This window comes from Magallana gigas, chromosome 10 (genome assembly GCF_963853765.1).
Source record: "Magallana gigas chromosome 10, xbMagGiga1.1, whole genome shotgun sequence".
In the NCBI taxonomy this organism is placed as follows: domain Eukaryota; kingdom Metazoa; phylum Mollusca; class Bivalvia; order Ostreida; family Ostreidae; genus Magallana; species Magallana gigas.
In genome coordinates, this window is record NC_088862.1 from 21,087,828 (window position 1) to 21,112,899 (window position 25,072).

Genomic DNA, 25,072 nt, shown 5'->3' on the forward strand with positions numbered 1-25,072 from the left:
GTTGTAAAATTTTAATATCTTTTTATATCGTTGTATATATAACTTATCTTAAGGTGATCGATATTGTCTATAAATGATTACAACGATCCAGTCCTTCAAAGATGGGTCCTTACTGGACAACATCGTCCATAGTTAGACCCATTTTTACAAGACCTTGGACTTTCAGAAGTACGTAGCTATCTATTTCTTGCTACACAACAAGTTACGAATGACGCTGTTTCAAGCGGAATATACACTGATTGCGTAGTCTTAGCTCAAAAGCCAGACAAATCGTGTTGATTTCAAAGAGCCATGGCTGAATTGCCAACAATGAAATAGACAGGCCTACGTCACATTGCTGTTTGACACAACTACCCAAAGTCCAAGACCTTGTTAAAATGGTTCTATATTGTACTGTTTACAATGTACTGAACTATATAATAATCATTATTATTTTTTTATGTTAAACCCATTGTCAGTGATAACGAACTTACTAGACTAAGTATTTAGTAGCAATGCAGTGAATGAATGCATATCTTTTCGGTTTCAACTTCATATGCACAAAGCCATGTCTAAATCTTGCATTATTTATACATATTTATTTTTGTAATAACAAACACTTCTCATAAGGTAATTACAATAATTATTTAATCATTAGGGAACAATGTAATGCTAGTATTTTAAATATTTAACAGTCCTCATTCTTCTGAATTTTTGTCTTTTTCAGCTGCCCTGCGTGAGGTGTAAACATCCAGCCTTTGTTCTAAATTCTGTGGAAGAAACATAGTGATAATGGGTGCTAATTTATCTTGATAGAGATTTTCATACATGTAATTTGATTATCACTAACAATCCGGTAATTTATTTTCATGCACCAAAATTAGATGAAAGCAAGATCAAAGAATTCGTTAAACAAACTCACTCTCTCTCTCTCTCTCTCTCTCTCTCTCTCTCTCTCTCTCTCTCTCTTTTAATTGATAAAATTTTACCTCTAGTTTACAATCCATTTTCTGAAACTCCTTCTCCCACTTCATTTGAGTTCTTTCCACCTGCAGAAGTTGGACATTCCTTTCTTTCAATGACTTCAAGTATCCAATCCATGCTCTTAAGATTATTTCACTCTGTCCTTGACCATTCCTATTGCTTTTTAACATCAACAAATTAGTCAGCAAATGTTTCATCTGATTCACCTTAGAACCGTTCAAGTAATTTTTAGCTCACCTAAGCTGAAAGCTCAAGTGAGCTATTCTGATCACATTTTGTCCGTCGTCCGTCTATCCGCCCCTCCGTCCGTCTGTAACCTTTTTACAATGTATATTTGAACTTCTTCTTTAAAACCAAATTTGTCACAAAGCATTCTTAAGGGAAGGAAAATATATTTTGCAAAAATAAAAGACCGATCTTAATTCAAAGCGAAGAAAACCTCGAAACTAGAGAAAAAGGGGGTGCATTTTTAAAAATCTCAACTACTGAGTGAAATTCAATTGATGTAATTTAGCATAAATAATCCTTATGGAAAGGAAAATATAAATTGCAAAAATTATGGGCTAATTCTTTTTCAAAACTGAGTTATTACGAAAATGATAATAAAGGAAAGGCGTGTTTCAATCAGTTTACAGCATTACATGAGTCTTGGTAAAATGGGCAGGCAAACCCGGGCCGGGGCAAAACAAAAGATTGGCAGTTATTAATCTACCAATCTCATTAAAATTTTTAGGATATGTTATGGACCAGTTTATTTGTCTTTGCTGTAAATATTACTGCAAAACAATATGCGTATTTTGGAATTGGCGATTGCCGATTTGCCCCGGCTTTTATTTTATTTGCCTACGCATTTTACCAAGACTCGTATTCCATACTTCTAAAACGGGGTTTTTGTTTAAAGCAGCCATGACATATGATAAACGGGTCGATCTGACTATGATGGATTTGTTTGTTGTGCAATAGTTCGCGTACGAAGAGAATCTTTGAAACATGCAAAATACATTGGTGCCGATTTTGTAAGGAAAATTAAATATAGAAAGTTAAATATTTAAATACGTTGTCAGTTTTCGCATATGACGGTGGTGTTAGCTTGTTTTGATTTTCGTTTCGTTTTCATTATTTATGCTTTGTTACCTGGGAACTATCGCCTGTATTTTGTAATTTTTACGAATCAAATCAAACAGAGACTTCGGTAAATCAGACAGTTAACTGTTTACCTGCGCAAATTAAAGGTCATATGAAACGATACCCTGACCATTTTGAGTTATATACGGGAATGAGTTCATAAGTGCCTATTTAATAAGACTGACATCGTTTTTTGAATATTTTATGCATCATGTGAGCGCCACAGTCGATCAAAATCACTTGATCGGGAAAAGGAACATTGACTTACGCGGCTTACCTCCCTTGCTTATGACGCCAGTATGACCCAATGGCCTTATAAAGCTATGTTGTGAATACAAATATCCATGTCATTTTGCAGTATTTTAAAAGCAAAAAATACTATCTTATATAAAAACTTGTATAATTATACCATAATCAACCACGGCAGTATTTTTTCTCTCAAGAAATGAAATCGTGTGCGTTTATATTTGATAGCGTGTACCTATTCAGTTTAGAGACTGCACGGAGAAAGAATGATTTTCTTCATACATGTAAATGTACATGCAAGTATAATATAATTTTAATATATGCATGTATATATGTTTTATTACAATCTTTTTAATGAAAAAAATAAGTGATCGTTTTTTCCCATTTGCACGTTCATGTAATTCATTAAGATTTTTTTTCTCTAAACAACTTGCATGTATAGGCCTCGTGGTGCCTAATTCGCTTCACGACTAAATTGTTTGTTTCGCTTTCAAACTCACAAACATGTTACCATTTAATTATTTTAAGTCTAAAAAAATTTCTTCGAATGTTTTGATTTGAAACGTGTACTTGTATGTGCGGTGTTTTGATTTTACAACGTGTATACATGTGTGGTGTTTACTCACAGAGCCCTTCTATCTCACTTTCTTCCGAAATTTTTTCTTTCGTTCTTTTATTATTATTGATGCTTGTTCTTAATAAAATCTGTTGATTATCTTCACATTCGTTCACAACTATTTTTATCAAACAACCGATTTATTTTACCGATACATTTTTAAATCCTTAAATGCCATATTTCCGCGAATTAAAGGATGATATGCTGTATATAACTACTCTCTGGGGCCCCCTCTTTATACAATGAATGTGAAATCTACACCAATTTGATAGTTTTCCAGACACGAGTAAATAAAAACGACACCGTTAAAACAGTTTCCATGATAGTTCTGACACATTAATGTTGCGGGGATAAAGGAATTATTGCTATTCCTAAGAAAATTTTACAGTGGAAAATTATCCTGGTTTGTAGCCATTTGTTATTTTTGAAAATGAGTGAGCCTTAGTAAAATAGAGTGATGTGCATGCAATACTGTAAAATTGATTTATTAAAGCTTTTTAACATGTCATGTGACAACATTTTTTCATTCCAGTGTATTCATCAATCAAGTGTGGGTAAAGTTATAAAAGTCACACGAGTTTACGCCAGGTAAACAACAGTCATTTAATTATAATGGAGAAGACAAATTAAATTTTTACATGTTTTTAATTTGAGGAATTGAGCGCACTGAGGTACATTTTTCTTCTTCACATCTATAGAATTTTTTGTATTAAAATACAATAACTATTATATTATATTTAAAAAAAAAATACAAAAACTAGTAAGTAGTTGAGGAAGAAAATGTACAATCATATATGCTCGCATAAATTTTTATCGCTTTATAAAGTGTGGGAGAGGGGATTTAGAACGAAATGTAGGGAATTGGAAGTTAACAGTGTACCCCTACCAAATGTTTAGTTTTATATTTTGCGTAGGATTTTCTTATTCTGTGTAAAAATAGTATTCCATAAGTTACAAAGTCAAAGATAACGTGTATGCAAAAATAAGCGTAAAATTCGAATACTTTACAATATCTATTTTTGTTATTCTACCGAGGGGCCACATGGCACAATATCTTTTGAACGCCCATTGTTGCTCAGGTGTCGGGTGAGCGATGTGGCCCCATGGGCCTCTTGTTTAACTTTACTCTTCTTTACTGAACTGACGTTACATGTAACTGTGATTGAGTGGTTTCTCTGTGTTTTTTTTAAGAAAGGTTTTTCTTTTTTGTAGGTAAAAATAGTATTTTAAAAACTGCCAAAACTATTAAACCCTTACTTATTGGTTGTTGTGGCTTTTGTAGGAGAAGAGGAAATTCAAAAGAAGAAATTTGTCGATGCATGATAGATTTTTCAATGCAATACATGTACCTCTGAGTTGGATGTAGGGTTGCTCTTAATATTTTTTGACATAAAGACTAAAAGTAAATCTAGTTAGTATAACAAAGAACTGTGAACGCTAACGCCTGTTTCCCGCCTACATTTTACATCCAAATATTTCGGAATTTCTGTCAGATATTCAAAAACTAAGTTTTCTACTAAAAGGTATAGTCAATTCCTAGTCAATTTATATCAAAATAAAATTTGTAATCAAATTACTTATTAAATCAAATTTATTATTTGTAATCAAATTACTTATTACTTAAAACAAAAGTTTTGCTAACGCGGGGTCGTAAAATTTTTTCATAGAAATCGGTCTCTATGAGTGAGGAAAATATTATTTATCGGCCAATATGTGCATAAAAACTTAATAATATTTACAATATATATCAAAGTAAAATTTCATTTTAATTCATATCTGTTAATTATTTTCGGTAAAAATACGCTAAATAACAATAATTAAGACCCCTCAAAAGCAATTTTCGTTTCAGGGGGGGGGGGGGGGGGAAGAGAGAGATGTTTCAAAAAACATTTCCGTTTTCCGTTATTTTCTATTATGAAATGAGCTATTTTAACCCAAAATACAAAGTTATAAAGTTTACCATCTTTGTTTGACCAAATCATTTATATTTAATGAAAATATTCATAAATGTTTACATTATTATAAAAAAAATAACTTTAATCTGTTAATTAGACAACTTTCAACAAATTACTTTTAGTTAGGCGGCTAGACAATGCTATCGTTCGCAGTCTTTTTTGGTTGAGACAGGTGGGTTAAAAAAGTAGTTTGCGTTCAATCGACATATTTAGCTAATGATATGCATTGGCTGGGTTCTAAATCAAACCAAATAAATGAAATAAAATTGAAATTAGGTTTTATTTGCTTTCAAAAAACATACTTCTTATGGACACGCTCTTTGACCAGTCTCTTCCGGTTGTTCATATCAAATTGGCTGAGGAAAAACATCGGAGAATTGTTGTAAAAGGTGAACTTGTTTTTGAAATGCAAACATGTTCACCTATGTAAAATGTTTTGGATCTTTTGTAACACTGACTTATGTATCATGCATGGTTGAATAATAAGTCGTTTCAAATACATCATACAGTATGTATCTGCAATATTTACCATAAACGTCAAATAAGTATTTCATTTTATATTTTAAACACAAAGAAACTTATACAGAATACTAAATAAATAAATAATGTATATTAAATATATATCAAAAATTGACAAAGTAAATTAGGAGATTTAGAAAAAATGGCCTTAATAAATTATGATAAAACAATTTCATATAATTAATAATGTTTATCAGATTTAAAAAAAAAAAATAGAAAATGCAATCATACGGTAGTCTAGAAAATATGTATTCTTTTCAAGTTTGTTAGGAAACTTCAAGACCAAATCATACAGTTGAAAGAGAATGGGTCATCTGCTGCAGGAGATCTAACCTTAGATTAAGTAAAGATACCAGCACTTTTCGATTACTTCTTATTCGCGTTTTTACTGGACAGCATCACCTGTTGAATTTTACCTCCGAGTGTTCATTTGTTTGGATTTTCTTTACTTTGAAATCATTCTGGAAAAAAAATTGTAACTGACAAATGTACAAAACATGCATCTATGGAAGGGAATTACCGCCAAAATTCTATGTATCTTGCTTTCATTCTTATTATGCTTACTTCTTTATTCTTCATTACATTTAGACTTGCATGTCACTTTATTGTTTTCATATTCATGCTTATCTAATTTCACTTTGATTCTCTTTTATTCTTTATTGCTTGCTTATTTCTATGTTGCAATATTCTCTTCTTATTCGTGTAAATTCTTTCTTCTATCTCTGTTACAAACGTGAATTCAAACACGCAAACCATAAGGCACTTTAAATAAAGACGAATACAAGTTGTATGAATTTAATGCTGCATTATGACGCCAGGTGGCAGTGTGTGCGCTACAATTGCTGCTCCCGAAGATTTATTAAAACGAAACTAACAAATGGCATAAATTTAATAAATTTGTGAAAACATCTCAAATTAAGGGCTTAGTATAGGAATATGAAATACGTGTTAATTTAGTCAACTTTTAACAAGCCACGATATACGCAGACTCAAAAAGATACGGGGTTTTTTTTGTATACATGTAAAATGTCTCCGCACGGTTCTAAAAAAATCATAAGGGGGGGGGGGGGGGGGGGGGCTGAGAGATAATTTTGTATTAATTTTATTGGTTAATTAACTTGAATAAAAGTGAATTTTCCATTGGGGGGATCTGATCTCATTCTAGATCCGCAATGCAATGCATTGTGTATATATATGCAGTAACAAATTTTTTGCAAATTATTTGCAGAAACGGTTAATTTTTAGAAGAGGAACATGTCATTAGTACTTGTCGACAGGACTCTATTTTCATTTGAGGTGAAAAGAGGTGGGGTGATGCACGGTTCTGTCCAGAGGTACCCGTGGAACATGTAGATGAAAAAGAAATAAATTAAAACCAAATTTAAAGATGTTTTTGAAAAACAATAAAAGGACTGGGGTACGAAATGCTTAGAAGTAGCTTTTCCTGTACTCTAGTACGTGTGAAAATTATCACTTGCATGAATCACTATGTACCTCTCGTTAGGCTACAGTACTGTGTACCCCTGATTAAATGCGATGATCCGCGTGAAATTCCGGGTTAAAAAACTTAAAACTGCAGGTTTTAAAATCATGGCTCACTTATTTTTCTAAAAGTTTTGAACTTGTGATATGAAAACAAAGATTGGTGCACGCGATTTTATATTCTTGCGATTCGGCACAGAACGGTGGAATCGCAGAAGTAAATAAACGTATACGCGGTTAGATTTGAAGGTGTTTATATAAGCTATGATACATGTAACTTAGAGACATGAACCTCATACATGTCTACCTGTCAACTGGTCTTGATTAAATGAAGAGTTGATTTGACCGACTTCCATATCAAGCTTGCGATGATGATAATTATGATACGGGTGCTAATTATGAGAACTGTAAGATTATATCGTCTTATGTAAATAACTGATGCGCAGACTTAGAATTTTATTTTATTTTAGGAGGGGGTCCAGTCACCCCACTACCCTTGAAAATTCACACTTTTTTAAAATTCACATAGTAAACCTACTGAAAATAGAACTCGACCTACCCCACCCCCTCCCCGGCAAACAAAATTATAAATTATCCCTTAGTACATAAACCTCCCCTACATTTCTTGATCTGAACATATAAACATTGGAACGAAATGTAATGGTGCGAAAAATCCCACATTCATCAAGCTACGTTTTTTTTTCCAGAGACCAGCAATTGTAGCGCGCACACTGCCGCCTGGCGTCATAATGCAGCATTCAATTCATGCAACACGTCTTTATTGAAAGTGCTTTATGGTTTGCGTTTTTGAATTCACGTTTGTAACAGAGATAGAAGAAAGAATTAACACGAATAAGAAGAGAATGTTGCAACATAGAATTAAGCAAACAATGAAGGATCAAAGAGAATCAAAGTGAAATTAGATAAGCATGACTATGAAAACAATAAAGTGACATGCAAGTGTAAATGTAAAGAAGAATAAAGAAGTAAGCATAATAAGAATGAAAGCAAGATACATAGAATTTTGGCGGTAATTCCCTTCCATATGCATCAGGGTTTATATGTTGTTCCGGCGAGATAAAATAATGTCAAACATTTTATGATTACTGTCTTCAGCAAAAAGGAAAAATTGTTAAAGATATAGCTTCATATAAACATGGTAACAAAGTAATAGTTCAGTGTGTATGTTTGTAATCTTTGGAATCAGTTGAATTTGTTTTTCAAATTTTTTTCAAATCATATTTTCCCCCAGAAACAAATAATAGACGTTTTTGTCAAAGGCAGTACACCTTATTCGGCTGTGAATTGGCAGGTAAATTATGTTGGATTTAATTATCATCGTCATATGTATTGAAAATAAATTGATTATCTAAAATGGAAACGTTCAGCCTTGATGATTACTTTAATTGAAGTGCATGATATGGCTCAAGTTCAAGTTCGGTTTATTCGCTCAAACCAAATAATTTGGTACAAGAGGAACATATATATAATACACACAAATACAAATCGTCAGAGGTACATACAAACAGGTACATTTTCATACAGGGAAAAAATATAAATAAAAAAGGACAGACTATAGAATCACTACTTATACATGTAAGATTTTGGTATAAAGGATCATAATAGGAAAACAACTAAGAGGAGCAGACAGCATCAAAAATATTTGAAATAAATACACATAATTTTCTTAGCGATTTACAATTGCAATTAGTCATGAGTTCAGAAAACTTAAAAAAATTTGGTCTTTTCCAATATTTTGTGTTTAGGTATTTTTTTCTTATTTCTTCTAGTGCCGAACATTCTAAAATATAATGGAATTCATCACCAATGAGACCTTTATTACACAAAAGACATAACCTCTCATTCAAAGGAATGTTATACCATCTGCCTGTCTCTACAGGAAAACGATGGTTTGATGTACGAAATTTAATGAATTTTTTTCTTAGTTTTACAGGTAAAATATCAAGATATTTCTCAAAGCCAAAATATGGTTTTAAAATTTTATACACCTGACCTCTGGAAGAACAATTTATATCATTGGACCATATTTCATAAATTGGTCTTTTAATCTTTGGTTTACAGTAGCAGATAGCCATTCTTTATTGACAAAATTATGGTTCTGCCAGACATATTGTAGCCCGCACACGTTCAAAATTCTTTGAATACAACATGCGTGTCAAACTTTTAAATATTTGATAGAAAGTTTTTATCCCATTTTATTCATCTTTTATTCATTTTTTTTTTTTTTGCGATAAGCTACACGACCAAAGACGATTTGTTGAATATTAATTAATCATCTTTTCAAAAAGCACATAAGAATAGTCAAACAAGATTTTAATTTATTTCTATTTTTATCACTGTTTGCAAAAGTAATTGAAAATAATTTTACATATCCATAATCTTTTTTTTTTTAATTATTAATTTTCCGTGCAAATCTTAAATGACACAAAGATTTACAAGATGTACAATGGTGGTTTTAGAAACACTTTCCCCCAGTTTTTCTAGTATTTTTTCCAAATAATTAAAGGGTCTGGCAACTAGATTATACATGCTGAAGTACATTTATATGTAAAGTACAATATTTCGATTCTCCAATAACTTTAACACAGAGATTAATTGCCAATATAAATTTATGAATTTGTTTCAGTATAAAGAGTATGCAAATTAACTTGTAAAAAAAATTATTTATATACCCGGTAGCAATAATTCATAGCCAAACAAACTGATGAAAATATCAGATACAAAGAACCAGTAGACAACTCACAGATAAAGTGAATAAAAGTCACTGGAAAAAAGATATAGTTCATTGAATCCCATAAATTAAAAAATAAGAAATGGAAGAAAATATCGCTCTGAAAACATATAATTGATATATATATCTTTTTGTGCACATTAAAAATAATAGAAAATATAACGATAATTGTTTACCGTTGTCGGTGTGGAATTACTGGCATCCCCAGCCTGATCAGTCTGTTGAACAGGTGGATTTTAAAACAGCTTTTTGGCCAGTTACCAAAATAAATGCAATACTTGAATTCACCTGACAGGGTGCAGAAGTGTCAAATGTTGAACAAGGTGTGAGAAGGTGATAGCTCGGTGAACGATCTTAATTTTTTTTAGTCTCTCTCCGGCTGGCACGTTTAACTTTCAGCAATAAATCTCAAGAAGTGACAGGTATCATAATTCTTCACACTAGATGAAATAAACTTATTATTATGAGAGAGAGAGAGAGAGAGAGAGAGAGAGAGAGAGAGAGAGAGAGAGAGAGAGAGAGAGAGAGAGAGAAAGTTTACTTTGTGAATTTTTCAAGGTCACATCTTGCGTTTAAGAAATGAAGTTTATATCATCATGTAATTCATGATATGCCAAGCACTTACTGACCTTCTGTTGTATATAAACACACGTTTATTTCTATTCTCAGTTGGCGTCTTCACCTGAGTTATTCCATTTTTGGGTCAAATTTTCAGCTTTTAATTTAACACTTTGTCGTACATCTTTTTGGAAAACGTGTTTGAGGTTAGGAATTGACGAAAACGTTAATGAAACAAATTTGGAAATAGGAATTAAACTATCGTGGTTAATTTTGATTTTTTTTTTATTTGAAAAAGATCGTTTGTCATCGTTAGCTGTGGAACCTTTCATTACCAGAAAGAGTTGTTTGTTTTCTTCAACCGTTCTGATAAAAGTTTTATAAAGGAGGGAGTAATCTTATTATCAGACAAACTTCTTTAAGTTATAATAAAAAATTCATTTAATTTTCAGAAATGAGACCATATTCCCACATGCTAGTGTCAGTTTAATTGAACATCTTGTTTTCTAAGCAAGTTCAGGCCAGGGTTATAATCTTTTTCCTTAATTTACCGGATGATAAAAATAAATGTGAATTTCATGTTGCACTGAAATCTATTTCAGATATTAAGTTTGAATCTATTCTTCGATTATATTACTAAATTAAAATAAATATTTAAAGAAATTGATACTGCTTAGTCTGTATTTCCTTTAATTTTCCTACATTTCATGATATTTTGATTATTTTTCTATGCATCTAATACTGATATATTTTTGATTTTTACACATCTTGAAGACTTTATACAGGCACGTAGCATCAAGGGGGAGGGGAGGGGGACGGGGGGGGCTGACCCCCCCCCCCACACACACACACTTTTTCTCGCAGCAACAAATTTTCTTTAATTTACATATTAAAAATATTGAATTTTTATGGAGTTTGCCCCCTACTTTTTTCTGAGCCCCCCCCCCCCCCCCCCGATTAGGTTTTTGAAGATCCTGAAAAGCTGCCCCCCCCCCACTTTTAAAAATGATGCTACGTGCCTGTTTTATATAGATTTAATAGACAAAAAGCTATTATATATATATTTATATATATATAATCTGATAAAAATGTAATTTGCTGCAGGAAAACCATATTTTAAAAACAATCTGAGACCGAATAATCCAGTCATTAGTTCTCAGTAGTTGAAAAAATCAGCGTAAATGTTCTTGTTTTTACAATGCTAATTAAGACCATAAAACTACAGTATTTCTGAATTACCAAAAAAAATGTGATATTTTCCTAAGCCACTGTTCCGCCAAAAATATAGTCTCTGTTAGATTCTAAATTTTGATTAATAATTGTATGCCAAGTTGTAAAATAGCAAGTATGATAGAAAAATTTGATCTTTTAATTTCATTTCATCTTGATTTAATGGACATTTAATCAAATGGACATTTGATATTTTGACAAGTCGAAAACCAGATAAGAATTCCTTCTTGAAAGTATCAACCACTTGTTCCCAGCGAACAAATACAAATTCAGCAGCACTGTCTTTTGTTAAACATTCTATACAGGGATAAAGAGGCGCGTCCCAAACTAACTACTGTGGTGTACACTATTAATATGCAAATTAATTTTCTTATATCTAAATAATATATAAAAACTAAACCAAAAAGCTTGTTTTTTGACACATTCTTTACATTATTACCCTTTGTGTCATATTTGAAAGTCAACATTTTATAATCCGCTCCGCTCTACATGAAATGCGAGAAGCAGAGCGGATCAGAAACTCTTTATATATCTTTATATAATCACTTATATCCCATTGCTTAAGGCCTTTCTCGTAGAGATGGGTGCATAAGTTTATTTCTATTTACCGCATGTTAAGGGTCTTGGACATCCCGTGACTTTTTAATACTTTTTAGCTTGGACAGTACGTCACAACATGACAATTGCAGCCCATTGTGAAACTGGTAATGTCACCAAAAGTTCGTGTCAGTTTCGGTCCACGAACCTACAGGTCCCGGGTTCGAATACAGCAGGGGCTTATCGATTTTGCAGCTTAAATTCACAAAGTTGTTACCATTCCCATTTTTATTTGAAAAGTTGTTTTGCTTGTTTTCTTTTGTTTTTGTTGTAAAATACCAAATAATTTCATATAATTTGGTAAAAAGAACGAAAGAAAGCGTAACAAACGAGAAAAAAACCTGCGCAGGTGTTGATTTATTCGGTCATAAATTTTATTTTTCCTTAAGCGATATAGGTAACATTTATGCAACGATGAATTTCCAAAATATACTGATATTTAATATTTCCATGCATATATGTAATGTAAATTATTTTCATTTCCATTGGATTATAATTTTCCATAATTAATATCTCACCTGTCAGGTGCGCCACAAAACTGTGTTTTGTACTCTCTATATAGGCAATAGTCTATCATGTGGTATATACAGATTTTATAATAAAACGGCATATTAAGCGGGATCGATGATCGTATCCATTTATAGACTGTATTGATCTCACTCAAAAGAAGAGTTTTATATTAAAATATAGAAGAAAAAAAAGCAAAATTGAAAAAAAAAAGCAACGAACCTTTTCTTCACTGAATAATAGTTTATAGTTAAACATAAGATTTCTTAAAATTTTAGGTACAGTAGAACTGATGGTTAATTTGTTGACTTCCCAGTCTCCTTAAAGTGACATGGGACACCTGTTGATATTAATGCAGATAAATGTACATTATAATCAAAATATCGTCACCGTTTTGGAAATTCAAATTTTACAATACTTGACCTATAAAATAATGTTTATAAAATTTTTGGATATAGGTAAAAATTATAAAAGAGCTGGATTCGAACTCATATTGTACAATTTTCGTAGTTAGTTTACGCTCTAACTCCTTTCGTTACGCTGTTAGGTCACAATTTTAGGAAAGAACAAATATAGAATCACACTGAATGTTATTATTTATTTCGATTAGGACTAAAGAGGGAAGTACGTCACATAATGGAGGTGTCCCATGCAACCTTAAGCGGATGCAAAAATGCAACCTTGGTACTGGCACACTATCCGACACAGTGTTATTGTTTGTAAAATTCTCAAAATATGAATGTTTTCGGTAACATACTAGTAATATCTTAAATAGTTATCTTTTTTTTTTTGGTATGATTATTATCTTAAATAAATTGTTTATTTATTTGGTAAAAAATACATCTTTTTGTCTAAAACCTATCATCGTCATTTCGAAGAAGAGAATAAAATGAATAAGCTTGTCTGTAAATAAATTTACATACAGGTTACATTATGTCCTTTTAAAATAAAGAGCTGAACACACGATAGGTTTATTCTCAAATGATAGGTCTAAATGGTGTCTTATAATTAGTTATAAACCTACTTCACTTTAAACCCCCCAAAAAATCATTATAAAAAGTACTAGAGTTACATGCACAGCCGTCATGAAAAAGTATTAGGGTATGCACTTTTTGCATTAATTTAAAAAAAAAATCGTATTTGATAAACACAACTTACGTAGATTTTATGCCATCGTTCTTGTTCATAAGCTTATGAATTTAAGACAGTTAAAACAAAAGTCATACATGTACATTGATCTCTATAAAATTCATCATTTTTGTTTCGGATATAGTCCAATGTTTTAAACCAAATTACAGATCCACTTGGAGTTAATTTGTTGCAAACATATTCACATTAAGTAAATTGATTTTATATTGGGTGGACACTTGATACTTCAGCGATGCAGCTTTTTTCTCTAGTTTAATAATACAAAAACTCGTGTTCTCCATGTGTGAATTGTTGAATTACACAACCTACATGTAATTAATAAAAAAACTTTCACCGAGACACTGCTAATCGGGTAAACTATATGGAAACCAGTCCGTTGATATTCCATTAAGCAAAAATGTCAATCATTTTGAAAGTCTCAAGAATTTGGACCAAGACCAAATTAAAGTAATTATCACTATCAGATAATGCTAACATATTAATCCTGCAAGTCGCAGCATTGTTACAGTTCTTGCCGGATATTTATGCCGCCTCCAAGGTGGCAGTTTTGCTCATTTTTTAAAGGATTCTTTCCAAAAAAAAACGTATGGAAAACAACCGGATTTCAATCAACAAAAACGCGGCGAGATGACCCACTATACATTAAAAATATCATTTTGCATCCCAACAATTGAACGGTTTGTTCCCGTTTTGCACACATTTGAAAATTTGGTATCGAAAAATTGTGTGCGAAACGGGAATTTGACCAGGTGAGATAATTGCTTAATTGCTATAGTCTATATCACAATTCCTGCGAGGGCAATTGACAATAAAATAAATAAAACATATCTACTCGCAATTGATATTTACATGTATTTTATGTTACAATATAACTTGCATAAAAGCACATTTACATAATAATTGACAACCATATTCATGAATTTGATTTCAAACATCAATTTGGTCATGAACAATTTCATAATATTTTTTAAACAAGAAAGCTTAAGATTATTGCAAAAATGTTGAATATGTAGCGCATTTGTTTAACTTACTTCCAATAGGAAGTACATGCTAAAAGTTTGAAGAGAAAATATCATATGTTAATATTTAATTATTGCTTTTGCTGACACAAATGGAAGAAATGTGTCTAGTGAAAACGCTGCTAAATATTTTCATTTATGTTGTGTTATGTCTTGAATAATCGAAGAAAAAAGACAACTGTATGATGATAAATCGGCAATTTTATATGCTTTAAAATCAGTAAAGATTATTTCACAAAACCTATCAAATGTAGACCTATTTGATGCATTTTCAACCTTTTTCAGTTCGAGGTATATCGAATCAATATTAAAATATTGTTTTGTCAGTTTTTTTATGTATTTAACCTCTGATTTGAAAAACTAGAAAGTGACCCGCCATATACTAAAGCGGTGATGTTATAAGAACTACTGTCAAGGTCGCTACTTCAAAGATTGAAATATTTTGTGATAAAGATCTGTTTTCTTTCATAATATTCTTTCTGTTGATACCAAACAATCAATTATAAACATGCGTTTTACATAATTTGCAACTCAATTGTAAAAAGAGACATGGAGTACCCCATATGACTGTCTACATGTATGTAGTGTTCCCCTTCATCATATAATTATCCATTGAATCAGCTTCCAATTGGCTTTGGACCAGCAATTTTTCCTAATTCATTTGGTTTCATATTTAAGGTGCATGGACAAAAATGTAAAAGTCAATTCATCTAATCTAATCATTATTTTTTTTATCAGACTTTTTAAATATATCATTATATTTATTTTATCAAACGAAAAAAAAATGTCAATTCATCTAATCTAATCATTATTTTTGTATCAGACTTTTTAAATATATCATTATATTTATTTTATCAAACGAAAAAAAAATGGTGATAGTTATTAGTTATTAGACCTAAAACACAACAAAATATCTATATTCTTCTTGTTTTATCATTAAGGCGCTGATAAAACAAAGGTAAAAATCTAGATAAAATCTTTGACCGAAAGCAGACTATAATTGCTATCACAACACAAATCACACCTATTGTTCTATACCCAATTATCAAATGTGTGCAAAACGGGAACACACCAATTGAACGTTTTGATTAAGGGGGGGGGGGGGGTTGTTAGCGCACCCCCCCCCCCAATACAAATCATACAAGTCCGTAAATTTGTGGCCAGTCACACATAGTATTTAAACAGCCTAGTTTGTTGTGCCTGAAATGGCTCAATGGTTAGTGCACCAGACATAAATTAACCTTTTATATCTAGGATTTTACGTTATGGGTTATTGGTTCGGTTCCCCCAAAATTAACGCAATAAACGAAAAATTAACGATTTTCTTATCGTTTGTTAAATATATCAAAAAACTGAATATAGTTGGAAATTGTGCTTTTGCAAACTTGTATTTTAATATATTTGAATGAATTTAATTGGGAAAAAATAAATTCAAATTTGTATTGGGGGGGTTGGGGGGTGGGGGGGGGGGTTGCGCTAACCCCCCATCTTCTTGTGATGATCAATTTTGTTAATTAATGAAAGTTAATTTTTTTAGGATACGTTATTTCATAAACAATGATCTTATCATTACAAAATGTTAAATCAAACTGCACTTCAATGGACATTCAATTTTGTGGATCAACTTAACAATAAAATCCACCAAAATGGTATTCAACGAATATACTAAAATATGAAACCAAATTAAATCGAAAGTTTAAATAATAATAAAACTAAGACAAAAAAGAGCAGTTATACATGTGTATTTTCTTTCAGTAGATGAATATAAGTGAACAAAAAATGATGTTTTTTTGGTAAAATACAACAGATACAATGCATTTCTAAGATGTGAATTTAAACAAACAACGCCCATCGGCGCATCGCCCTTTTTGACTTAATTAAGTTCGTTTTTTTAATGTTTATGAAACGAAAAACAAACAAAAAAGCCTCTAAATTCCACTAAGTCTTGCAAATAAGCAATTATATACTTTAACAGAAAATCATTTTCATTAAACTCCAACATGACAGTTTACACCCCTCCAGAAGCTCCACTATTGTCCAAGGCTCAAAGTTGAACTTTGCATTTTTCACAATCGTACGTGTGACATGTCAAAGTTTGGACAAACTTGAATCTACACTATATCAGTTTACCTGCACAGCTTCCTTTATAATCTTTCCACTCTACTATTTTTTTTTCAAACAATGAGAGACCACTGTAGTTTTAATCAGAAGAGCTCAATTGAGCCTTAAGACCATTCCATTCCATATTTTCAGCACTATTTAAAATAATTATCAAGTTGTATTCAAATCATAATAAATACCGACTTACCTAAACTTGTGTTAAATGTAAATTGGAAAAAAAAATAACAAAAAATATACCCCGTTTCAAACATTTTAACAACAATGTATATAGGTTATTAGGTTTTCAACTGTTGGCCATGAAACAACTGGGTCATTGACACTCAAGTTGAGTGTCAATCTCCTTAAAGTGAACAATAAAATCCCTCTGTTGCTGTTAGCATTTTTTAGATCAATTTATGATTAACAAAATATCAGCAATTTTAAAATATAATGTAGCAGATGGGCTTTTTTTGAGATTTGCAAAAAGATATAACTCAATTTTCATATAATGACTTGAAATTAAATAGAAACTGGTTTATTTCCCTCTTCAATAAAATTAATTCATATGGCAGCATTACATGTAGACCTTATGCAGCAATTGTTGAAAACTTGCCCATTAACTTTTTTTGCTTCAACAATAAAACATCAGCTGTAGTGTGTAATCACAAGATATGGCTTTTTTTAGTGTGATATTTCATAAACTTTCCATCCAGAGCTAATTAACGCATAAAACACTTTTAAAAATGTATTGTATACACTGTAAATACGCATCCATAAACTGGCTCATTTAACAATTTTTTTTTCACAGAGAAACATTTAAAATATTCTTTAGCTTAGCGGTTTTCACATTTAATTCATATACGTGTAATTATCAAGCAATGCTTGAAAATATCCACAATTAGGTTATATCTACTTGCCAGGTAATATACAATGAAAATTAGTGTTCCACTCTTATTCCAAGTTTTAAAATCTAACATGATTAAAATATTCTGTCACTAAAACACAATCTTTTTCTCATTCCATCCCATTGCTAAAATCTTAAAAAATCATTGGCTCAAACATACAATCACTGATTTTATTAACAAAAATTAAAAAATAAACTTGGACATTGAATGACTAGCAGGCAATTCTTTCCAACATCTTGGGAATTTCCATAAATATCCAATAACCACTTTTTGAACAATTTCAAATAGAAGAAAGTATTACCGGTAATTAAATTTAACTAAATTTTGTTATTTAATGGTTTTCTGTTTTGTTCAAAAAAGTAGGTACTAGTTTTTTGCAAGAATAAAAATTTTAAACTGTATTCATTAACAGTGAAAAAAAATCAATGTTAATCCCACCCCATCCCCCCCCCCCAAAAAATTAACCCAAGTAGTTTGTGAACTAATCTTGGCATCAGAATGAACACGTTCATTTTCCTGTTTGTACTTATGCTGAGAACTATCTATGATCATCAGATCATGTTCTCTGACCTCCGAACCTAAGCAGAAAATGTTCTATACCCCTGAGATTTTGAATGTACACGTATCTAAACAAATCATCTAACAAAGAAAGGTCTTAGCAGCAAGAAATATATTCAATGCACATTAATGTATGATCTGAACGGTAAAAAATGACATCTAAACTCTGTAGGAAATAATACCCAAACACATGAATCTGAGCTGACCATGTCCTAAGAAACCTTAGCAAAAAATCACACCATGCAAACAGCAGCATGCACTTCTATTGTTTCCTTGGAGAACAATTCAGAGCAGAGTGGACATTCTACAAAGGCTGACGGAGAGTCCAGCGTATACTCCTCAAATACTGGTGCCACCTCTGGTAAGACTAAAAAAAATATAGAAAAATATCATATTGAAATTAAAAAAAAAAATAGATTCAGATTTTTTTCCCCTGCTACCTAAGCGTTATTGACTTAAATGCTAAATTTTATTGAAATTGGTCAAATATTCTTTGTTTGTATAAAAAGGATCCAAAAGGCAAGGATTGAATACTGTAACCAACCCATTTAATAAATTACTTTAAGAAGTTTGGTTAGTCAACCAAATTTCCATTTAAATTCACTTATTTTTCTAAATATGATATCTCCTCCAGTCATATACATTCACCATTTTTTAGACAGGAGAAACCCAAACTTTTTTTGAACTGCAATTCTTTAAATAATTTAATATTTCATATAAAGTTACACAGCTCTTTTTTCAGGACAAAGAATATCCATCCAGCCCCTATAAATCATAAAAAGAATCATCCTTGTAGTATATGAAGTTAACTGAGAGGATCTGAACAGAAATCTCCACCACTGTACATGTACCTGTTTCAACAAGGCAGATGTCAGGCTGTTTGTCTCCGAAGGCATCAGCAGAAGTGTGCTCAGTATTTTTTCTTTCTCCTTTGTTGATTTTATTGTTTTTCCTAAATATAAATCACAAAGGCAAATCAAGACTTGTAGTGTATTGTTATGATTAATCTCCAAAAACTTTTGAATCCCCTTACATTTTCATTTTTAGACTACCCATGTTATCTATAAATAGCAACAACTCCTACAGACCTACACGTATCTCACCTTGGTTTGGCCATGTTCCCTTTGACCTTTCCCCCAGATGACCCTGTGGCTGACCCTGCTGCTGTAGACACCCACCCCGACCTCCCCACCCCCTCCATCCCTAGCCAACTCCTCTCCTCATCCTCCAGCTGCTGTCGCTTGGCTCCCCTGTTCAACTTGCTATCTGACCCACTGATGTCCCTTTTCCGTTTTCCGCTGCTAGGTGGAGTGGAACAATTCAGCCACTGATCATCGGTGGATGAAGGTGGATTAGGGTTCACGGGTCGGCTACAGACTGCCTTACCCACAAAGGAGCTCGATTTTACTCTATTGGGACTTGTCAATGAATCAACATGTCTGCCATGTTTATGAGATGGTCCTGCTTTTTTCATATGTAAACTTGATGATGGATTTTCACTAACTTTATCTACAATTTTACTCTTGTCTTTTTGCACAGAAGATTCATTAGACATGGATTCAGTCTGTTTGCACTTAATTCTAGAATGTCCTGTCCCTGCACTGTCATTTTCATCATTTTCATTCTTATTGTTCATGAATATCTCACATATATATTCTTGACTCAGTCTAATGAACACCTTCTTTTCTTCTACTGTTAGCTTTCTTTTTAGTTTCTTCTCAAACTTGTGCCTTATATCTGAAAAAAGAAGTCTTGTAGCAAGAAACACTGCTGCATAATTGCAAATTACAAGTAAATTGGACTAAAACTTATCAATTTTGGTGTCTGATCTGTCTCTGGGTTTGACACTTTCAATGGGTACAAATAGCTTGAGGGTCAAACTTGCTGAGCCCCTGAGAATCATTTATCAATTAAAAAATCCAAAAACCAGGTTATATTGCAGCTTTTACACCACAAGTTGCAAGAAAGTATATTCGTATATGTATAAATGTCAGCAAAACATATTGTAAAATATTCTACAATACAAAATACCGAGGGATTGGTAAATGATTCCGTAAATGATACGCATGTTTTTTCTGAGTAATTTTGCTACAATTCACTATGTTTCTGTCAAAGTACTCTACATGTTTAAGATGTCATTTTGCTTTTAAACAATTGCAGACCAAAGAACAATGAAATACTTTTACCTGCTATTGTGATTTTGTCCAGTTCTTCCCTCTTAAACTCATGGTCATCTAGAAATGTGAGGGCTTGTTCCTCAAACTAGAAGAAAAAAAATTGCAGGATAATTATGGTTTTGCTGCATACTTAAATTGGTAAGAAAGTAGACCAAGAGGAGCATGCACAAGTAGAACCATTTTAACATGACCTTGGACTTTCAGTTGAACGTAGCTATCTGTTTCTTGCGTCAAAACAAGTTAACAATGATGCAATTTCAAGCAAAATACACACCGATTGCGTAGTCTTAGCTCAAAAGCCTGACAAATCTTGTTGATTTCAAAGAGTCATGGCTGAGTGGCCAGCAAAGAAATAGACAGGCCTACGTCACATTGCTGTTTGATACAACTACCCAAAGTCCAAGCTTTTGTTAAAATGGTTCTTAAATGTACACAAACTGTTGAACTGGGAGGAAAATAAAGCAAGATGAGTGACAAAAAAAAATTGAAGGATTTAAAGAAAAGTAAAAATTTAAAAATAATCTACTCGAATCAAGAAACGAAACGAAATGGTGTCATATTTAAAACAAGGGCAGTTTGTGGATTTCTTTGTAAAACACAAACCTGTGGCGATGCCTGCTGAGCTGTATGCATCGAGTACAGTTTTGATTTTCCTTCAGGGGACTCGAGTTTAGGAGGGACTGAGAGCTTGTTCACACTTCCTGATGCAGCAAGAACCAGTTTAGCTGTCCTGTTCAGACAGTGCTCCTGTCCTACTCCATCTTCACCCGACCCTGCTATCTTCATTAATCTAGATTTCAGTTCTTTGGTTTTGCCATCACTGGAAGAAAAAAAAGATAGAGAAAACTAGACATATATGTACATGTAGTTCATTCGTTATGATAAACATTAATGAGTCATTGCAAAATTCACTATTAGTACATGTACTGTAGACTCCTTATTTTGCGTGGGTACTTAATTTAGCGATTCAACGGATCTTTATCAAAATGCGAGAATTAAAAACGTGAATGCCGAATTTCAATCATTGTTTCATGTAGTTTACTTTCATCCGGAAAAAGCGAGATTTTTAAAATCGCATGATGTGCTTCTCGCAATTTTACACAGATATTATTTCCTTGCGTTTAATTAGGAATCTACAATATTTGTTTAAGTAATAAATAACTTTAAATTATAATAAAGAAATATTGATAGTTTTTATAAGGATCCTTGTGCATCCATGTACAAGCAATTATCTCCTCTACCTGTTACTGTAGCTCTCCTTAACAGAAATACAGTTTTTGATGCATCAATATTAAAAACTCAACAATAAAATCCAAAGAAAATTAGATAATGTAATCACCAACAATGCCAAATACTGTTTTAAATCTTCAGAGTATGCACACAGCACTAACATGTAATTTAGATATTCCATAAGTTTATAATTTCTGTCAAGAATTTTTTAAAGAAAACTGAAGAACTTTTGATATTCAACTCCAGATTTTGCTCCCATCAGGATGAAAAAGACATTTACAAAGACTTCAATTGCCCTCTGACAGAACTGTTTACCTGGAGGATAACTTCCCAAAGAAATGTTTCTGGATGGACTTGACAGACTTTGGTGTGTTTAATTTATTTTCTGGAGAAGAAATTGCATCAGCTTCTGTTGTCTTAAAGCAGACAAATGATAACCCCATCTGTACATTTCTTCGGAACGGTTGGCGACAGATGATTTTCACCCTGTCCCATTTCTGTTTCAAAACATCCGTGGCAAAGTCAGCTGAAATAAAAAGAATTGATACACTGTACTGTGATTTTATATATATTTTCTCTGACAGCACATCAATAGTAATTTCTCAAAGAAAATGTACCATAAACGAAATATACCAGTTGGATATATTTTTGATATTCTGTCTGTCTGTCTCTCTCTCTCTCAATCATTCAATCTAACACAAACTGCATTATAAAGCAATAAAGCTATTGCCAATTTAGTAACTACTTTCATTTATTTACAGATACCTATATGTACATGTATAAATACATTATGTAACATTTTAAAAACTATATCTTATAAGTTTTATCGTCACATATTTTTAACTAAAAGCATAGTTTCGACAGAATTTAATATTTTTACTTGGTCCAAACATGCGTGTTTTGTTAAAGCTGGACTCCAGCCTACAATCCTGGGGGGTCATCACACTAGAGGTGGGGGCCAAGGTAACAAATTCCTGATTCAGCGGCCACTCTGAGCGCCCGACCTTGATCTCCACTGTAGCACACCATATTGTGCCTGTGTCAGAAAAAATCAGACAATGATAGCAAAATATAAGCATAAAAAGAATCTTAACCTCAAAATCTTTCCAAAATTTTCCACTTTCATGAAAAAGTTGATTTGTTAATGATTTTATTGCTAATTATTTTTAACAAATTTTTAAAGAACCTAGATAATGAAATTAAAGAAAGCTCATGGACCGGATCTATTGCACTGATCTATTTTATAACATCTGTAATGGCGGCATACATCCAGTACATGGAGAACATGAATACGCAGCTGATTGCTATGTGCTGAATAGAACAATACAACTAAGCCAGTGCTACGCCTGTAAGAAAAACATAATGGTGTATATTATGCACCCCTTTTTTACAAATTCTATTTTAAAAGTGTGTACCTATTATATTAGGCAAATATTACGGTAATGCATTTTAATTTATTTTTGACTTAAATTATAAAGACACTAGGGACGGACTTATGCATAAAAAAGTTGGTGTCAAACCCTGAAATGAAGTCTGAGACAGCTGGTATAAACTTACCTAGATCTATGTACGAAAGGTAGACAGCCTTTTTCAGTTGGAGTGTAACTTCTGCTTGTCCCGATTTATCCGCAGCTGAAGTGAGCCATTTCTTAAAGCCCTCATTGCTTATTAGATTATTAACTTTGAATTTGTCATCCTGAAAAAAGGCGTAAAAACATATCGGTCAACATAACTTCACCTGTTGTTTGATACATTCATGTTCGGTGATGATATTGGAGACTAATCTCATTAAATATGCCCATTAGATACTCAATCATTTGTATCTAAAAAATGAACAACAATTTAAGATATGTGTAAGAACAAAAAATGTTAGTATTCGTGAGACCTATCGAATGAATTCAAGAAAAAGGGGCTGGCTCCTTAAATTAGGAGCCAATTTAAGACTCCATACTCCATTGATCCCTCCAAATACATAAATAACATGATATTCTCGGAAAAATATACCTCAAGCAATTACCATTGTGTATAGAAAAATAATACATATATTGCAAACAATACGCTTACCTGTGAACTGAAAGATACGATATATTCTACAGATATTAGTCCCATGTTTTGAAAGAGCGCGCTAAATCATCTTTACTTCCGGTGGTACTTTTATAGATCAAGCGTACTTGGAATCATTCTATTAAGAAAGGACAATCAATGTACTGAAAATACTGATGCTAGTTGATAAATGGACCAAGTTTTACGTGGTAGGCAAGTGTCAATGCATCTGATTTTTAACAAGATAAGATAATTACAAATCCATCTAATGTTGGCTATTGGCCCTCTCTTCTTTATAATATGATATTATGATACCCCAGCATATGATTTATCAACATAATATTTGTATTGCCAATTCAATGTTATTTTCAGAATTATTGGTAATAAAAATTCACTGTTAAAATGTGAATAATTGTATACGTGAAATTTATAGGCAGAGCTACCGTCGGCATTGTGGCAATACTTGAAAATTAAATTGTGATTTATTCCAAACTTTCCTGAACACTTTGGGTAATTCTTCATCATTATTACTCCAGCAATTTATCATTTGATCCCTATATAATTAGATTGTGTCCGCCAACCTTCACATATACATGTACATATATTACCAAGGTGACTTATAGGCCCAATGGGCCGGGTGCCCAATATTCATGTACAAGTAGTTGTTATAAAATTTGTACGGTACAATTGTACATAATATGCACATGTCACTATAATAAATAATTTACTTACTATACACCTGATTTTGCATTGAAATTTACGTCATATAAGTATACGTATTAACATGACATAGGGCATCCAACTCCAAATGACGTATATACATGTATACACCCCTTCCGTGAAAAAGCATAGGAAAGGTGTTTACAGTTCCATTCTCTTATAAATACGATAAACTATCTACAAAACCAAATATAGGGTACAATGTAGATAGGGCGTTTAAAACAGACTTCCAGGACTTAAATTCATTATTAATAGTGAATTCAATGAACTCATTTAACATAGCCGTTTATAAAACGCAGACTATTCATGAAATCGAAATATTAAATAAGAAATGATAAAGCAAGAGAACCTTGGACATTTTAATATTATTAGGCAGACTCGTTGAAACATTTTTTGGACAACCTCTGGAAATACATTTGATAAAGGAAAAATCATATCGGTGAAAGTTCATATTTTAATAAACATGCACTGAAAAATATTTTAAAATAATGGATCGTCGATATCGATTTTCGGTACAAGCGGTTTTTACATATGTACATATACATAATTGTAAGTCCACTCACAGTTTGCCTCGATTTACTACATAGAATTAACTCCTAATTACATAACATTCTCATATTC

At 32.1% G+C, this 25,072-nt stretch overlaps 2 protein-coding genes across 3 annotated transcripts; both read right to left on the bottom strand.

The window, feature by feature from the left end:
* Positions 1-486: 486 nt before the first annotated feature.
* On the bottom strand, positions 487-10,106 carry LOC117686545 (uncharacterized). Of its 2 annotated transcripts, XM_066073925.1 has the most exons (5): positions 9,835-10,099; positions 5,758-5,885; positions 5,208-5,261; positions 969-1,122; positions 487-749 (listed from the first exon to the last, which is right to left on the bottom strand). In XM_066073925.1, exons 3-5 carry the CDS (start codon positions 5,249-5,251, stop codon positions 678-680), a joined length of 270 nt encoding a protein of 89 aa, XP_065929997.1. In that variant the 5' UTR covers positions 5,252-5,261; positions 5,758-5,885; positions 9,835-10,099; the 3' UTR covers positions 487-677. The 2 variants fall into 2 exon arrangements, with proteins under 2 accessions (XP_065929997.1, XP_065929996.1); XM_066073924.1 differs by lacking the exon at positions 5,758-5,885 and having other exon boundaries at positions 9,835-10,106.
* An 8,087-nt stretch (positions 10,107-18,193) lies between these two features.
* On the bottom strand, positions 18,194-23,888 carry LOC105337784 (uncharacterized). Its single transcript, XM_034461660.2, has 9 exons — positions 23,753-23,888; positions 23,246-23,384; positions 22,569-22,724; positions 22,004-22,214; positions 21,062-21,278; positions 20,468-20,543; positions 19,385-20,018; positions 19,133-19,233; positions 18,194-18,648 (listed from the first exon to the last, which is right to left on the bottom strand). Exons 1-9 carry the CDS (start codon positions 23,795-23,797, stop codon positions 18,515-18,517), a joined length of 1,713 nt encoding a protein of 570 aa, XP_034317551.2. The 5' UTR covers positions 23,798-23,888; the 3' UTR covers positions 18,194-18,514.
* Between the last annotated feature and the right edge of the window lie 1,184 nt (positions 23,889-25,072).

Bases quoted from the DNA above. Each gene is read 5' to 3' on its own strand.
- LOC105337784 (XM_034461660.2), bottom strand. From the start codon at position 23,797: ATGGGACTAATATCTGTAGAATATATCGTATCTTTCAGTTCACAG. The intron at 21,279-22,003 runs GTAAACAGTTCT...TTTTTCTTCCAG, and splicing joins TTTGGGAAGTTATCCTCCAG to TGATGGCAAAACCAAAGAAC. The intron at 20,544-21,061 runs GTTTGTGTTTTA...TTTTTCTTCTAG, and splicing joins CTCAGCAGGCATCGCCACAG to TTTGAGGAACAAGCCCTCAC.
- LOC117686545 (XM_066073924.1), bottom strand. From the start codon at position 9,860: ATGCCAGTAATTCCACACCGACAACG. The intron at 5,262-9,834 runs GTAAACAATTAT...GTTTTTCCTCAG, and splicing joins GTAATTCCACACCGACAACG to CCAATTTGATATGAACAACC. The intron at 750-968 runs GTAAAATTTTAT...TTTCTTCCACAG, and splicing joins AAATGGATTGTAAACTAGAG to AATTTAGAACAAAGGCTGGA.